The sequence below is a fragment of the Myotis brandtii genome, unplaced genomic scaffold, assembly GCF_000412655.1.
Source record: "Myotis brandtii unplaced genomic scaffold, ASM41265v1 scaffold3075, whole genome shotgun sequence".
Lineage (NCBI taxonomy): Eukaryota > Metazoa > Chordata > Mammalia > Chiroptera > Vespertilionidae > Myotis > Myotis brandtii.
Genome location: NW_005361763.1, coordinates 64,756 through 82,283, shown reverse-complemented (window position 1 = coordinate 82,283; position 17,528 = coordinate 64,756). Strand labels below are relative to the sequence as shown.

The following is a 17,528-nucleotide window of genomic DNA, read 5'->3' as shown; positions in this document are numbered from 1 at the left end:
AAAGGGTGTGGGGGATGCGGGAAGAGACTGAACAAAAATCGTGCACCTATGGATGAGGACAGTGGGCGGGGGTGAGGGAAGAGGGTGGGGTGGGAACCGGGTGGAGGAGAGCTATGGGGGGGAAAAAGAGGAACAACTGTAATAATCTGAACAATAAAGATTTAATTTAAAAAAAAAAATTTCAACATTAGGATTTGAAAATTGACTTCCTGAGTACAGGTATCTTGCTTTTCAAAAGTTTTCATATGCCACTTTGCTTTTTTGAGAGAACTACATAGTAATACCTGTTTTCAATAATAGAAATGAATTCAAAGAGAATTTTTGCTTTTAAGAATCAGCCAGGGTTTGCTTTGCAGAGATCCTTTGTAGAGGCAGTATCCACTCCACCCCAAACAGCCCTGCCAAGCTCCTCCCCCAGGAACTACACTTAGCATCTCAGCATGAGACTGCCACAGTTTAGAACTGTATATGTGAGCATCTGTGCTTTATATTGACTTAATTTGTGCCCCCATTAGGCAAGATGTGTCCTAAGGTATCAAGAAAAGCCTAAGAGAGCTCATAAGGGGGTTCATGCTTATCCTAAAACTCGACATAAATAAGTGTATTTGGTATGGTTTGGTAGGTTATTTGGGGGGATTGGAAACCCTCAAAAAGTTTTCATATAAATTCATGGTTAATTCCTTCTTTGGCTTATGCCACTTTGGCTTACAAAAGTTTACACAGGAATGGTCTACTTTTGGATAGTGGAGTAAACCTGTATTAACAAGGGAGGCTATCAAATTTCTGCTTCATTAAAGACCTTTAAAAGAAATTCCCAGTTATGTATTAGACCTAAATGAGGTTCTCTTGCTTCATCAGTGAGTCCCAATAAATATGCTCTGACAGAGTGATATGGAATAGGAAAAATTTTATTCACAATGTTCTGGATTTAGAACTTTCTCTGAATCAGGTCTATTGACCAGAACAATACAATCCACCTCTGGGGGTATTTGGAAATGTGGAGGGGAGCATTTTAAAATTCTTATATGATTCTGGGAGAGAGCAGAAAGAAAGGTTACCAATGGTAATTAGTAGTTAGCCCCAAAACGCTCAACAAATAATAGTCACACACTATACACACAATAGCATTCCATATACCCCACATTCTTTCAAACCCACCAAAAATCGTATAAATGCTCCCCAAACCTCTCTTCCCTAAAGAAAATCAAGTTAGACCATTGCCTTAGATCCTCAATTTCCAGGCTCAATATGGGAGACCAAATGGTATACAACTTAAACCTACTGACAGGCAGCTTAGTTACTACCATTCTTGTCAGATGCTATCTTCTTGCCTCTTTTTTTTTCATTATCATATCAAGTAGTCTTTTCCAAGTTCTATGCTGTTTTCTCCATCATCATGGTATTTCACCCTTGCTCCAACACCAAAACTAGCAAATATGAGAAAAGTTCTCTACTCTAGTAAGGTATTCCAGGACAAAAATTTGCAAGTATCCTTGGAATCTTGAATCCAAGAATGCAAGAGAGAGGAAGACCCATATGCAATGTTTTGGGTGTAGCAGCATATGTGCATGTTAATGGGGAAAGGTCCACAGTTTTCATAAAGTTCAAGAGTCAATGACCTTAAAACATTAAAACAACTGCTCTATTGAAAACTATCCCAAAAATCTCTGATGATTCCTGTGCTCAAAAATTTCTAATGGTTTCCCAGTATCTATAAGATATGCTTTAAACTCTCAACATGTTAGCCAAAGCTCTCCAAAATGTAGCCATTATTATCCCAACTATCTGGAGTTTAAGCCTATTCTGTCCATTTTCTTCATGTACCATTTGACTATAACTAACCAGATCATTTCCCCCTCAAACATATACTATGCATACTCAAAGCTCTGATCACAATTTCCTCTTCAGAAACATTTTCATAAATCCTCAACCATCAAAATCCTAATCATTCTTCAGGGTCCAGTTCAAATGCCACACCTATAGAGATTTTCCTGTCTATTCAGCTAAAATTAACCTTATGATCAGTTGTGCTTCCACAGTATTTTGTGTTTTTAATCTAGCACTTGTCACATTCCACCTAGCTTTACGGTTATAGTATTATAATGTCTTCCCTACCCTATTAGAATCTAACTAGCAGGCAAGAGCCATGTCTTATGCCTCACAGAAATCACCAGTAAGTGGTACAGTACCTTACATAATATAGATGTTTAAACATCTACTAAGTTACATCCAATTTGGAGAAATTTAAATATCTTTAAAGAATGATAAAAACTACATAGAGCAAAATACCTAGAAAGAATATGGCAATTACATCCCCTAAAACTTACAAAATGGCCATTCTAATATCTATAATAATAAAAGCATAATATGTTAATTAGACCAGACATCCTTCCAGATGACCTTCCGGATGAAGCCAGGGCTGTGAGAGAAGCCCGGGTCCTGGGTGCCTGCTGGCGGCCAGAGGGAAGCCTGGGTCCTGGGTGCTAGAGGAAAGTCGGTGCCGGCAGTTGGGGGAAGGGAGGGCTACTCTTGCACAAATTTTGTGCATTTGGCCTCTAGTCCTATCTAATAATAGACAAACATGGAAATTAACCGTACCTCCGACACGCTTCCCAGTGGCTAATCAGGGCGATATGCAAATTAACTGCCAACCAAGATGGCGGCCGGCAGCCAGGCAGCTGAAGCGAACATGAGGCTTGCTTGCTCCAGTGATGGAGGAAGCCAAGGTTCCCCGCCTGCCGCCGCCCAGCTCTGAGCTGCACTCTAAGAAACAATGTTGCAATTATAGAAGCTAAACAAACCCCAGAAACCTGCTTTCAGCCAGCCGGGCCTCAGAGCTGGAGCTGCAACAGTGTTTCAATTATAGAAGCCAAACAAACCCAGATACCTGCTTTCAGCAGCCGAGGTCTCAGAGCTGGAGCCGAGCCTCAGAGCTAAAGCCGGCTCTCAGTTCCAGTGACAGCCATAGAAGGTAAATAAATCCCATAATAAAAAAGGAAAAAGAAAAAAAGGAGAGGTAGGGAGCTTCAGTCACCCACCAGCCTGAAAATGGCCCTCAGCCCCTCACCCAGACTGGCCAGGCACCCCAGTGGGGACCCCCACCCTGAAGGGGGTGTGACCAGCTGCAAACAGCCATCAGCCCCTCATCCAGGCTGGCCAGGCACCCAAGCGGGACCTCCACCCTGATCCGGGACACCCTTCAGGGCAAACCAGCCGGCCCCCACCCGTGCACCAGGCCTCTATCTTATATAGTAAAAGGGTAATATGCAAACTGACCCTAACAGCAGAAGGACTGGGAATGACTGGTCACTCTGACACACACTGACCACCAGGGGGCAGATGCTCAATGCAGGAGCTGCCCTCTGGTGGTCAGGGCGCTCTCACATGGGAGGAGCTCTGCTCAGACACAAGCCAGGCTGATGGCTGCCAGTACAGCGGTGGTGGTGGGAGTCTCTCCTGCCTCCTCAGCAGCGCTAAGGATGTCCGACTGCAGTTTAGGCCTGCTCCCCGCTGGCAAGTGGACATCCCCCAAGGGCGGCCGGGCTGCCAGAGGGATGTCTGATTGCCATCTTAGGCCCAATCCCCCGGGGAGCGGGCCTAAGCCAGCAGGTGGTAATCCCCTGAGGGGTCCCAGACTTCGAGAGGGCACAGGCCGGGCTGAGGGACCCCCCTCTCCCCCGAGTGCACAAATTTTTGTGCACCGGACCCTAGTATAATTAATAAAAGCATAATATGCAAATCGACCGAACAGCAGAATGACCATCCAGAAGGCTGGGAGGGCTGGCGGCAGGTGGGAGGCAGTCAGGGCCTGGAGGGTAGGAGGCGGGCAAAAGGCAGCTGGGGCCGGGAGGCCGCGAGGCAGCCTAGGCTGCAAGGGCCCCTGCAGCTGGGGCTGCGAAGGCCTACCCTTGCATGAATTTCATGCATCGGGCCTCTAGTTCTAATATAATCAAATACCAATTCATACCCATAAATTATTTTACACAAAAAGACAATGTAGTTTTGAAAAGTGTGCATGAATAAACAGCCTTAAAATAAAGTATTCTGAAAACTATTAAGCATTATATAATTACAGATTTTAATTAATCAAGATTATTATAGTCCACTACCCTTGACCACTGTATATATTTTAATTACCAGACTATTTTATTCTTCAGCAGAGCTCTACTAAAGTTTTCTAGGGTTAAAATTAATTAATTTGAAACAACTGATAACTATATTCAGATAATTTAGGAACCATGAAGTAACTATACCCAAGTTAAATTAAATATTAAAAATATGAAATATCTATAAAGAAAACCAAATCTGTTAAGTTTTACATTGTGTGATTATTATATAAAACCAAATCTACTAGACGAGTATAAATTTAAATTTTAGACTTATACATACAGATTCCTTTGAATCTCTTGGTTTAAATTTTGAACTATTTTATTCCTTGCAAGATTTTTACAAGATTCAGGGAATAATAGGACTTAGCCAATTGAGAAAAGATGCTTTGTATAGTTGACCTTTCAACTGTGCAGGTCCACTTACATGCAAAATTTTTTCAATGAATATGTTAAATATGCATAACATCAGTATTATATACCATGTAAGACAGTATTAATGTAGATACTGATAGACAATTCATCTTGTAAACTAATGACATAAGCATATGGTATGGAGAAATAAAGAACAGTAAATGTATTTTCTCTTCCTTATAATTTTCATAGCATTTTCTTTTCTCTAGCTTACTTTATTGTAAGAATTATATAAATTTAACCTACAAAATATGTATTAATCGTAAAATGTTTATGTTATGAATAATGCTTCCAGTCAAAAAGTAGGCTATTAGTAAAGTTTTTGGAGAGTCAAAAGTTATACACAGATTTTTTACTGCACAGGGACTGATGCCCCTAACCCCCGTGCTGTTCAAGGGTCAATGGCAGAAAACCCTATTCTCACAGTCAAGTGTGCTTGCCTAATTTGAATAGCTTCAAGACTATACAGCAAAGGGTTCTAGACTGATGGACAGGAAATAATGAGTGAAACAGAAACATCTAATTCAATTTGAAGTGCTAAATAATTGCTTTTATTTTGTACTAGAGGCCTGGTGCAAGAAATTTGTGTAGGGTAGGGTCCTTAGGCCTGGCCTCCCCGCCTCCCCCTTCCTTCGGCTCCCTCAGCACCCGCCAATGCCACTGGTCGCCTGCCATGTTCTGCACTGCCCCCTGGTGGTCAGCACACATCATCGCAAGCGATTGAACTCCTGCTGTCCTGGTCGAACTCCCGAGTGAACAATTTGCATATTAGCCTTTTATATATATAGACTAGAGGCCTGATGCACAAAATTTGTGCAGGGTAGGGTCCTTAGGCCTGGCCTCCCCATCTCCCCCTTCCCTTGCTCCCTTAGCGCCCCGCCAATGCCGCTGGTCGCCTGTCATGTTCCGTGCCACCCCCTGGTGGTCAGCACATATCATAGCGAGCGATCGAACTCCTGCTCTCCTGGTTGAACTCCCGAGGGGACAATTTGCATATTAGCCTTTTATATGTATAGAAGATAGCTTGTGAACTGCCTATAAGAAAGATGTGCTAATAAAAAAATATGTTCATGGGTTAGTCAATTTCTATCCTTGGACTCAAGGCCATATGTTGCTAATTATTCAAGAATATATATTAGAAATACTTTGTGTTTACACATTTGTTTTATACAAAGGCAATATATATCAAACAATGCAAAAATGAATTAAAAACTCTTTGGTTTAAAAATATATTCAAAGAAGCAGTACAAAAAAGCAATAAGAGTAGTACGAAAAGCAGTTATAATGCTAAATAAAATGTCTTATAATAAGCCATGTTTCAACTGATAGACATTTCAATAAAACAGACTGAGCTACGTAAAAACTAGTTTATGTCCTTTGCATACTTTTTCGTATAGTATTTTATCTTTCTCTACAAAGCTAATTAAAGGTGGGAAATAAGCCAAAGCATTTCATATTCCAACATTATTTTAATATGGCATGTTATGACACCTAAATTGCAGAATTTAGTCTTGGTTGTAAATACTATGACTTAAAAAGTTAATAATGGCCTTCTGTTTTATAAAGAATGCTAACACATATTCAAAAGAATGTCCAAATGAAAGTACAGTATGGTAGACTGGTAATCCTGAAATTTAAATTCTAGGTCCTCACTCTGCCACAAATGAGCTATTTAAACTTTAGCAAATATTTAACTCTCTGAGTGTCAGATTCTTTTTCTTACCTATACCTAATGGAAGTCAGATGGTTGATTTTATGTTCTACTAGAGGCCCGGTGCACAAAAATTTGTGCACTGGGTGGTGGTGGGGGGGTGCCTCAGCGCGGTCTGCCCCATCTCACAGTGCGGGATCCCTCAGGGGATGTCCTATTGACAGTTTAGGCCTGCTCCCCACAGGGAACGGGACTAAGCCGCAGTCTGGCCTCCCTCTATGGGAGGTGACCGGGCCAATCAGGGGAAGGCACCGCTCTCGGCCCTCGCAGCTGCCATGGCCTTTTCCAGAAGGACGTTCGGCTGTCCGGTCTAATTAGCATATTATGCTTTTATTATTATAGATTCTAGAAATTAGGATTTGGTTCATATGAGCAAGGTTTTTTACCTAAATATAATCTCTATATTAATACTGGTTAATTAAGATAATTATAAAATATTAGACACTGAAAATTCAAATAGGAAAATTTAAGTTCTATATGAACAAATACAATTAAATATTAATCATATATTTTGAAAGTTAAAGACAGTCAAATAAGAAGAATAGTTAAATGTGTTAATAAAAGCATAATCAGAACAGGAAACCATACAGCAAACAAGTACCCCAGTTTGTGGCTCAAAGATATTATAAATTCCTAGAGGCCGCGTCCCGGTGCACGAAATTTGTGCACAGGAGGGCGGGGAGTCCCTCAGCCCAGGCTGCACCCTCTCCAATCCGGGATCCCTCTCGTAATCTGGAACCACTGGCTCCTAACTGCTCACCTGCCTGCCTGCCAGATGCCCCTAACTGCTCCCCTGCCAGCCTGATGGCCCTAACTTCTCTCCCCAGCCGGACTGATCCCCCTAACTGCCTAACTGCTCTCCCCTCCTGGCCTGATCGCCCTAACTGCCTAACTGCGCTCCCCTCCTGGCCTGATTGCCCTAACTGCCTATCTGCACTCCCCTCATGGCCTGATGCCCATAACTGCCTATCTGCTCTCCCCTCCTGGCCTGATCCCCCTAACTGCCTATCTGCTCTCCCCTCCTGGCCTGATCCCCCTAACTGCCTATCTGCTCTCCCCTCCTGGCCTGATCCCCCTAACTGCCTATCTGCTCTCCCCTCCTGGCCTGATCACTCTAACTGCCTATCTGCTCTACCCTCCTTGCCTGATCTCCCTAACTGCCTATCTGCTCTACCTTCCTCTCCACGCCCTTCGGACCCCCAGCACAGGCATGCTGAGAGCTCTCCACCGCGGCCCCGTCCCCATCCTGATTGGTTGTTACGTGACGGCGTTCTGCACAATTTGCGTATTCCTCTATTATTAGTATAGATGATTCATCTATTTTAGAATGTTGATAATTAGTAACATCTGCATGAACATTAGAAGCATGATATAAAATTACCACATAATTGCTAACTGATTCTGAAACTAAGTCTACTTTACTCTGGAAGGACAAAAATCAAATTATTTTTATAAAGAAGCAATTCTATGACAAGCTTATGACAGTGTTCAAAGGCATCATCCTAATACTACTGTATAATGGCTACAGGCTGTAGGGGAGCCATACAGCATTTCTACTTTTGTTCTTCATGAGATTCATTTGGCAAAAAAGAATTGAGAGTGCTATTCAACTCTATCTTCAAATTTCATCTTTAGATCAAGTATAAAACTGAAGAGAGGAGGCCTCAGAGCTTAGAATCGCCCAAGGAACAAACTCCTTACACAGATTTCTATATTCAGAGAAGGAAATCTTTTATTGCTCAAACAACCTGTGAGTAAATAAATTTCATCATGGACCTCTAATTCACCCACCAAAAGAGTCAGTGAATTTAAATAGAACTGTACTAAAGTTCTTTAAAAGATAATATGAAAATTGGGGTAACTGTTCATATTTTGCCAAACCACAGCATAAATTTTATCAATCCTAAACTGATTGTTATAGATCAAATCAATTTGATTATATAATGTGAAACTTTACTCCTGAAAATTGCAAAGCACAAAATATCAATTAAGATCTTCAAATAGCCCATTAAATTTGTTTTTTAAAAAAATATCTTACTGTAATGAAGTCATGCCCTTTAACCATTCTTCCTTGGTAAAAAATCCCATGCTTTCAGCCTCCAATTTCCACGCTAAAACTAACATAATAATCTGGAAAGAACAGAACATAAAGGATAGGGGAAAAGTCAGCATAGAGATAATCATGTCTATATTTATCATGGAGAGCATTTTTATACAACTATTTCCTTCGTTCAAATATTAAAGTGTACAACCTTTGGATTTATTATCTATAAAGAAACATAGATGGGACCAATTTTATAAAAGTAAAAAGTTCTAATAGTTTCTGAAGGTAGAATCACCCTCACTCTATTACAAATGACATTTGTATCAAGAAAGAGAACTTGGGCCCAATTTAAATTGATTAAAAATATCCTAAGTAAAAATTTACAATAAACATGAACAAAATCTTCACATAAGATTAAGGTGTCCAATTGTTTAGAAATTTATGAATATGCTATACCCCACTTATATTTCATTCTACTTAGAAATAAAACATACATTTTCAGGTTCAACACCAATGTCTTCACAAAATTTTTCCATTCCTTCTGGCCCTACAACTTCATCAGGACCTTCAAAGACAAAAATAATTTATATATTTTATTGTTATAATTTAATATCAACATAAAATATAAACCATTATGCTAAAGGCATCTATGAATATACCATAACATTTTTGCAAATAGATGATTTTGAATTTTGACATATCTTTGATAAAGTAGTATAAACATTTGCTTGAATTTAACATTTTAAATTTTTGAAATGCTCTTAAAATACATTACAAAATAAAATTTAAAAATTAAAAATGAAGCAGCATTAATATCAATCACTAGTTTGCACAATAACTTGAATCTATCCATTTAAAAAATATTTACTGAGAGCTCTAAAGAAAACTGTTGTGCATAGATATAAAGTAACATAATAAGGTTTAAGCTTCTTACTCTACTAGAATGTGCCAGTACCAATCCACGATTTAAGATAATAATCAGAAGAGAATGTCTGTTAGTTACTAAAACAGAAGATCATTATCCTTTTGAAATATTCCCAAATAAAATTTAACACTTTAATAAAAAGACATACATATTATAAAAATATGACTTAAGGGAATTACTACATTCCAACTCCAGAACATTTTCTTATGGTCTTGGTTCTTGAATAGACAGTAAAGCATTAGTTATGTAGAAACAAAAGTTTAATCCTTCAATTAGTTTGTCTATCATTTGTTCAAAAGTTAACGATACGTTTATTTTTCTCCCTTAGTAACACTAAATGTAAGTCAATACACCAATTCCCATATTCTTTCATGTTATCAGATCCCCAAAATATAATAATTATATCATTGTTAGGTCTTTTTTTATTATTGGATAAGATTAAAACAAATCTGTGACAACATCGCTGGACTGTGAGGGCTAAGTGAAATAAGTCACACAGAAAAAGATACTGTATGACTGATTAACTGATATGTGGACTATACATTTAAAAAAAAACCAAAAAAACACCAGACAGAACACAAAAAACAAAACAAAAAAACCCCTCATAAATACAGAGAACAAACTGGTGGTTGCCAAAGGTAGGCAAAATGGGTGAAAGTAGTCAAAGGTACAAACTTGCAGTTATAAAAAATAAGCCCTGGGATGTAATGTACAGCATAGTGACTACAGTTAATAATACTGTATTGTATACTTGAAAGTCACTAAAAGTGTAGATCTAAAAGTTCTCACCACAAATAAATTTTTTGGTAACTATGTGGTGATAGATGTTAACTAGACTTATTTTGGTAATTATTTTGCAATATATATATATATAATCTCCAATCATTATGTTGTACACCTGAAAGTAATGTTATATCTCAATTTTAAAAGGCTAAAACAATATGAAATATGATAGAAATATGTTTACCACACTTGACTTTTGAAAAGATAGTCTTGAAATATTAGTTAAATTAGCCAAGGGAAACTTTCTTAAGGACTAAAAATACTCCAGCTTTATAAATCATGGACTAAACCAAGGCAGCTCAGGTGGCATTTTATATAGCCATCTTTATTTCACAAGCGCCATGTGAAGCTAATGTCTTTAAGTTTGTCTCTTAGTAGAAGAATGTAGTCATCCAGTATGTGGCAATATACTCTTGCTGTTTCAGATGGGATCCATGCTGCTAAGATGATGTGATCTTAATCAAAACACTTTCAAATTTTTTGGTGTAAATTTTTTTACTGCACAGCCCTAGCAGGTTTGGCTCAGTGGAGAGAGCGTTGGTTTGCTAACTGAAGGGTCCTAGATTCAATTCCGGTCAAGGGCACATACCTCGGTTGCAGGCTCCTGGCCCTGGTTGGGGGCATGCAGGAGGCAACCAATCGATGTGTCTCTCAGTCTCTCCCTCTCCCTTCCACTCTTTCTAAAAATCAATAGGAAAAATATCCTCAGGTAAGGATTTTAAAAAAAGAATGCACTTATTTATGCAGTAAGGTGTTAAAAGATGAAGAGGGTGACAATTATAGGAAACTTTCACTTCCTAATATATACCTGGAGGATTTTTTTTTAACAAGATGTGTTAAGTAATTTAAAAAGCACATATCCTATATAATAAAAGGCAAATATGCCTATCAACCGAACCGCAGAAAAACCTGTCACTATGAGGTGTACTGACCACCCGGGGGCAGACGCTCAACACAGGAGCTGCCCTCTGGTGGTCAGGCGCTCCCACAGGGGGAGGGCAACTCAGCCAGAAGCCAGGCTCACGGCTGGAGAGCACAGTGGCGGTGGCGGGAGCCTTTCCTGCCTCTGCAGCAGTGCTAAGGATGTCCGACTGACGGCTTAGGCTGGCTCCCCACAGGAAGCAGGCCTAAGCAGTCAGACATCCCTGAGGGCTCCCAGACTGCGAGAGAGCTGAGGGACACACACACACACACACACACACACACACCCCAGTACACAAATTTCATGCACCGGGCCACTAGTATACAATAAAGCTATAAAAAATATATCTGGCCCTAGCCAATTGTTCAGTGGTTAGAGCAGTGATGGCGAACCTATGACACGCGTGTCAGAGGTGACACACGAACTCATTATTTTGGTTGATTTTTCTTTGTTAAATGGTATTTAAATATATAAAATAAATATCAAAAATATAAGTCTTTGTTTTACTATGGTTGCAAATATCAGAAAATTTCTATATGCGGCACGGCACCAGAGTTAAGTTAGGGTTTTTTAAAATGCTGACACACCAAGCTCAAAAGGTTCGCCATCACTGGGTTAGAGCATCAGCCCTTGGACTAAAGGGTCGCAGATTTAATTCTGGTCGGGCAGGTACCTCGGTTGCAGGCTTGATCCCTGGCCTAGTAGGGACGTGTGTGAGGCAACCAATTGATATGTCCCTCTCACAATCGATGTTCCCCTCTCCCTTCCACTCTCTCTAATAGTCAATGAAAAAAATATCCTTGGGTGAAGATTAACAAAAATGTGACTCAGTGATTGAGCATCGACCTATGAACTAGAAGGTCGCAGTTGGATTCCTGGTCAGGGCATATACCTGGGTTGCCGGCTCAACCCTAGTCGGGAGGGGGGGGGCATGCAGGAGGTAGCCGATCAGTGATTCTCTGTCATCATTAATGTTTTTATCTCTTTGTATGTACAGTTTTAAATATAAACATATATTTAAAGATATATATATATGTGTGTGTGTATATATATCTGAATATATATCCTTATACGTGGTTTGAAAGTAAATATCAGATAAAAAATGTAATAGAAGAAAACAAAGGTATTTTTTAAGGCATGGTAAGAATATATTCTAAATTTTTCTATGCAGCAAAAGCTGACTTGCTCTTGAAGCTGCCATCATTAGTAATTAGAAGAGAAAGCTGAAGAGTTTGTCAAAAAATACCAGTTACTGTTATAAAATATAGCCTCCCTAGATACTGTGAAATTAGTGATTAAATTTTATTAAAATCAAGTTAAATTATGTTATACAAAGATATATAAGATACAGATAAGACCTTTCTGCAAATGTACAAGGCTTTCCCAAAGTAACACAAGTAGTAACAGATCTAATCTAAAATAAGGTCTATACCAATGTTCTTTTATCAGATTGCATAATGTTAATTATTCTTCTTAAAACATACTCACTCTTCCAATAAAACTACTCCAGGGAGCTGAATTTAACTAACTTTCAAACAAAAACCAGATTTCTAATCAATTTTAAAAGCTATGGAAATGAACCAGCTAGATACTTTATTAGGATTATGTAATTCTATCCCTAATTTTGATTCTTTGTAAGACTTTAAACATGCCTTTTACTTTCCATGCTTTTTGTTTTGTAACAGGCCCAGTATATTACTGAATCCTTGCTAATTTAAATATTAGTCAAGATGAGAGGTCTTGTGAAAGGGCAAAACCATCAGGCTTATCACATATAATGTATTAATATTATGCTAATAAGATTACTGGTAAAATATTTTAATAACCATACAGAAATGTTCCTGGCTATGTATGTAGATATAAAACCATGTCAGCCACAGCAGATCAGGAAAAAAAATCTATGCTAAATGAATGGCACAGCATCTTGTACATGAGCTACATAGGAGATATACTGATAATTTTGGAACTGTATTGCAAACATATACAACCAGTAAATCTGATGCTGTAATACTATTACTCTTTTAATAATAAATAACATTTATTGAATTCTAATTATGTACCAGTTACTGGGCTAAGAGCTTTACATGCGTTACCTCAGTAGGCACATTTATTGATTCTATTCTAATAAGCAACACTCCCATTTTATGATGGAATAGTTACTTGGCTAATAACTCGTTCCTCCTTGTCAATTGGTTCTCTGCCATTGTAACCTCTAGAGAGGCCTTTCCTAATCACTCTATTTGAAAATCCAAACTTCCTACTTTCTATCCCTGAACCTCACCATATTACCTTTATAACCCTCCGAAATCTGTAATTATCTTGCCTACTTACCTATTTACTGTCTGACTTCCAATTAGAAGGCAAGTTCCCCAAGGACAAGGGCCTATTTTTACTTGTTCACTATTATATTCCCAACACTTAGAGAGGGCCTGATACACAAGTGCTCAAAAAATATTTTTTGAATGAATCATTCCATGAATGACAGAAGATAAGTTAACCTCAAGTGTACTTACTAATATTTTCTTTGCAACAGGAAAATTAGTTGCCACATACATATTTAAAAAACAAACAAAAAACATGAGATAGTAGTAGTTAAAAGCATAGGCTCTACAATCAAAACGACCTAGGTTTGCATTTTGGCTCATCATTGCATTATCTTAAGCAGATTACTTAATCTAAGCATCAGTTTTCTCATCTATAAAACAGGGCTAACACTGAGTAACAAAATGGTCACTAGGAAAAGCTACATAATTAGCATAATTTTTGAAATAAAGATAGCAATTATTATGCTATTACAAAAATGCTAGTACAGGAAATAAATGTTTAACTAGAGTTTTATGCTACCCAGGAAAGTCCCTACAAGAGGTAAAACAAGCATGAAAGAAAAAAATGACCAAATAATTTTATATCTAGTAACCTTTATAAGTAAAATGAGTGACCTTTTGATTCTATATCATGCTTAATAAAATGGCATTTTGAATAATGGGTCAACATTTTAAATGTAGGTCAGTAATAAAATGAATTTCCTTCATTTAATTTGGGTTAGTGGTTGTCTTGGGATGCCAGTAATAGCAGTTTTTCTGGTCTAGAAAGAATCTGCTCTGTTACTAAACAATTTTAAATTATGCTTTTGAGATCACTCAGCTGATCTTAAAAGTGAAGTTATTGTCCCCCACCCTCAGCCTAAACTTATATCTTAAGTTCAGAGTTCACTTGAAACCTTAACTTGATTACACTACATATAATACAATGACTGCATATACACTGTTTTATTTTAAACAAACACTCTGAGAATGATAATGATAAAAGAGGAGGGGGGAAACAGGGAGGCAGGTAAGAGAAAGAAAAAAGGGGAAAGGGGAGCTTTAAAACCAGTAATTTCAAAAGATGAAAAAATCCTAATGGGAAAAAATTTTCATATATGCTTATAAAGAAGTTAGAATAGCCCAGCTGATAGGGCTCAGTGGTTGAGTGTTGACCTATGAACCAGGTCACATGCTTGGGTTGCAGGCTCCATTCCCAGTAGTGGGCATGCAGGAGGCAGCTCATCAGTGCTTCTCTCTCATCATTGATGTTTCTATCTCTCTCCCTCTCCCTTCCTCTCTGAAATGAATAAAAAAAAAAGTCTTTTTTAAAAAAAGTAGTAATTAATGGGAAACAAGTTTTGTTTTTTATATATTTGCTTAACCATTCAGCTTTGACTTTCACACCACCCTAGGCCAAAAGCTTTACATCCACCACTAAAGGATTTAGTTTGAGTTAGCTTCCTCAAGAAGCCTTCCCTGATATTTCAAGGCTGGGTTACATATTCCTCTTATAAAGTTTCACAGTGCATCTTCCTAAGATGACCTTTATCACACTGTATCAATATCTTTCTGTTTATTTTTATTCATTTTTGCATCTTTCTTAGAAGTTAGTAGCTAAATAGCAATTATTAAAAAGTGTGTTGTGCAATGACATGTCTGAGTTTTAAAATCTTTTACTATGTCTCCCAGAAGTTTCAGAAAATGTCAGTCTCTGGTTCAAAAAATTTCAAAAGAATATTGAAAAGAAAAACAGAAACTATGTATAATGTTTTATCACATACTTTGTTTTCCAGAATATCAACCCTATTTTCACTAATGGATGTAAACCAGTAAGTAAATCTGTCTGTTTACAAATTGTATTTATAGAAAATGAGTTTCGCCCCCTCACTAAATATATACTGAAGTATATATTTAAAGACATAGCCTGAAATTCTTAGCCTACCCACAATCCTTATTCTTGACCCTGATCCCAAATTCTTAGCCTACCCACAATCCTCAGTCTTGACCCTGATCCCAGCACACAGCACCAACACACAGCAGGCCTGAAATAAATAGTTTGTTAAATGAATGAACCCCCCAAGAAAGTTGTAAAGCATATGACTGATATCTTCTTATATTAATTTCATTACCTGCATACTCATAAAACCAAGCCAGGCACTTCTTGCTTGAAAAATGTTCCTCTCCACTTATTAGTCTAGCAGGGGGTTGGGATCTGCAATAGCTTAGAAAACACACAAATGCCTAAGAATTTTATAGTCTCAACTTTTAGTGAAAAGCTAAGTTCAATACCATCTATGTCAATTCAAACTAAACAAAGTATTTTTTATTTTATTTTTTACAGCTGGTGTAATGGGGAAAAATAGAGTTAAGTATTTGCAATTTGATACAGTAGTCTATACATAAAAATGTGTGGCTAACAAAACCCAAATGCTACTTTGCTCACTATCAAATTCCAAAAATATCAACAAAAACTAATTCCCCAGATTTCAAGACCACACAGAAGTTCAACCTAATGGTCTCAATGCAGGAATGGTAGTTGGAAAGTATAAATCTTTATAATTCTTCTTCTGAATTGCATGGAAATCGTACTTGTGTATAATAGATATACATTTGAAAACAAAATCTTACAGTATATTTTGATAGTTAATTTATCAATATTTCAAAATAAAACTATATAGAGTTGTTTATCATCTATCAAGTTTAAGTAGATATTTAAAGATAAAAGACGATTTAGGACCTAAGGATATTAATTAAATTCTACAGATTAAAAAAACAACCAAAAAATCCCTAAGGATAACATTAATACAAATAATTGGGCCAAAGCTATTTAATCTGATTCTGTTTTCTTTTTCCACAAAGTCATTTAAAGTTAGTAAGTTCATAAGTGGCCTCTAGGATATAATGAACTTCAGAGAACCTTTTCTTGAGAAGCTCAAATAGTTACACTACCACAATGACATAGAAATGCTATAATTTCTGCAACTGAGTAATGTAAAATAAGGGTACCATATTTAAAAGTTTAAGTTGATAGAGCAAAGTATCACTTGAGTTATGACTGCTTAGCTTTTTTAAGTAATTACTTTAAATCATTTTGATACATTATATACTTAAGATACTTACAAGTTAAGAGTAATACAGAACTAATTTGCATGTTCCATAAAAATTGAGCTAGTGGAGTAACCATGTCAAATTCTAGTATGAGTTACCAAGAGGTATAAAAAAACATCATCTTGAAAAAAACTGAAATGAAAAGTAAAATCTTGCCCTAGCGGTTTTGGCTCAGTGGATAGAGCATCAACCTGCGGACTGAAGGGTTCCAGGTTTCATTCTGGTCAAGGGCACATACACAGGTTGCAGGCTCAATCACCAGTAGGGGGCGTGCAGGAGGCAGGTGATCAATGATTCTCATCATTTATGTTTCTATCTCCCTCTCCCTTCCTCTCTGAAATCAATAAAAATATATTTAGGCCCCTCCTGGGGGCCTGTGTTTCTGGAGCTTCTAAAAACAAAACAAACAAACAAAAAAACATCATCTTTCACAGGAATCGCCCAAGAAATATACTTAGGCTCTGTTTTCCCAAACAGCTTAATGAAGGAAAAAAAACAACTGAACCAATCACAAAAAGAAAGATGCGGACTAAGTAAGTTACCTACCTCACATTTTAAGCATAACTAAGTAGAGTTCTATTATTATCTCTCGCCTTTATAATGCTGGCTACAGTATTCTTTTAACGGTGGCATCTGAAGTTGTCACACTAAGTGCCAACCACAGATACAATCAGACACTCCATAAGAATTAAAAAAACCACTCCTCACACCTAAATGGCAATAATCTTTTGCATTATATAATGTTGCGGTGATGCCTCAACGACATGTTACAATGGGATCAAAGAGCTACAACTACAGCTCTGCTTTGTTTTCTTTTTCTTCCAGAGAATAGAGTACAATAGCTCTCAATTATTAATATTTATATTGAGAGCGAACAGCATCCTGGATGCCAGAAAACAAAACGCATTCAGGGGCTTCCCCATTCGGCACCCAGGCACTTGGCGCAGGTGGAGGCACTAGGCTTCCAGAAAAGGGGCCTCCTGCCGGGGCGCTCCGGGTTAGACCGCTAAAGGTGGAGGCCAACTGCAACCTGGGGAGCTTTCCTTCCTATCATTCCCAGGGCAGTTGGCAGGTCAAGATTTGTCCTGTTTTGCTCCTTTCTTCACTCTACGAAGGAATTCTAGACGCGACCCTGCCGCGATCTGTTTGGAAAGAAGGTGGAGGAGGGGTTAGGGCCGTCGGGGTGAGAGAAGGAGCGCGATTGCCTTG

The 17,528-nt window shown here is 38.0% G+C and overlaps 1 protein-coding gene across 3 annotated transcripts in view; it reads right to left on the bottom strand.

Annotated features, from left to right (window-relative positions):
* DCUN1D5 (DCN1, defective in cullin neddylation 1, domain containing 5) overlaps nucleotides 1-17,528 on the bottom strand; it is a 67,925-nt gene that overhangs the window by 14,942 nt on the left and 35,455 nt on the right. For 2 of the 3 annotated variants that reach the window (XM_005869914.2, XM_014542629.1), the window contains exons 3-4: nucleotides 8,770-8,840; nucleotides 8,270-8,361 (exon numbers count right to left, since the gene is read on the bottom strand). In XM_005869914.2, the coding sequence (XP_005869976.1) occupies nucleotides 8,270-8,361; nucleotides 8,770-8,840 (163 nt within the window). Of the gene's footprint in view, nucleotides 1-8,269; nucleotides 8,362-8,769; nucleotides 8,841-15,340; nucleotides 15,433-17,528 lie in introns of all 3 variants that reach the window. The other variant, XM_005869913.2, reaches the window with a different exon arrangement.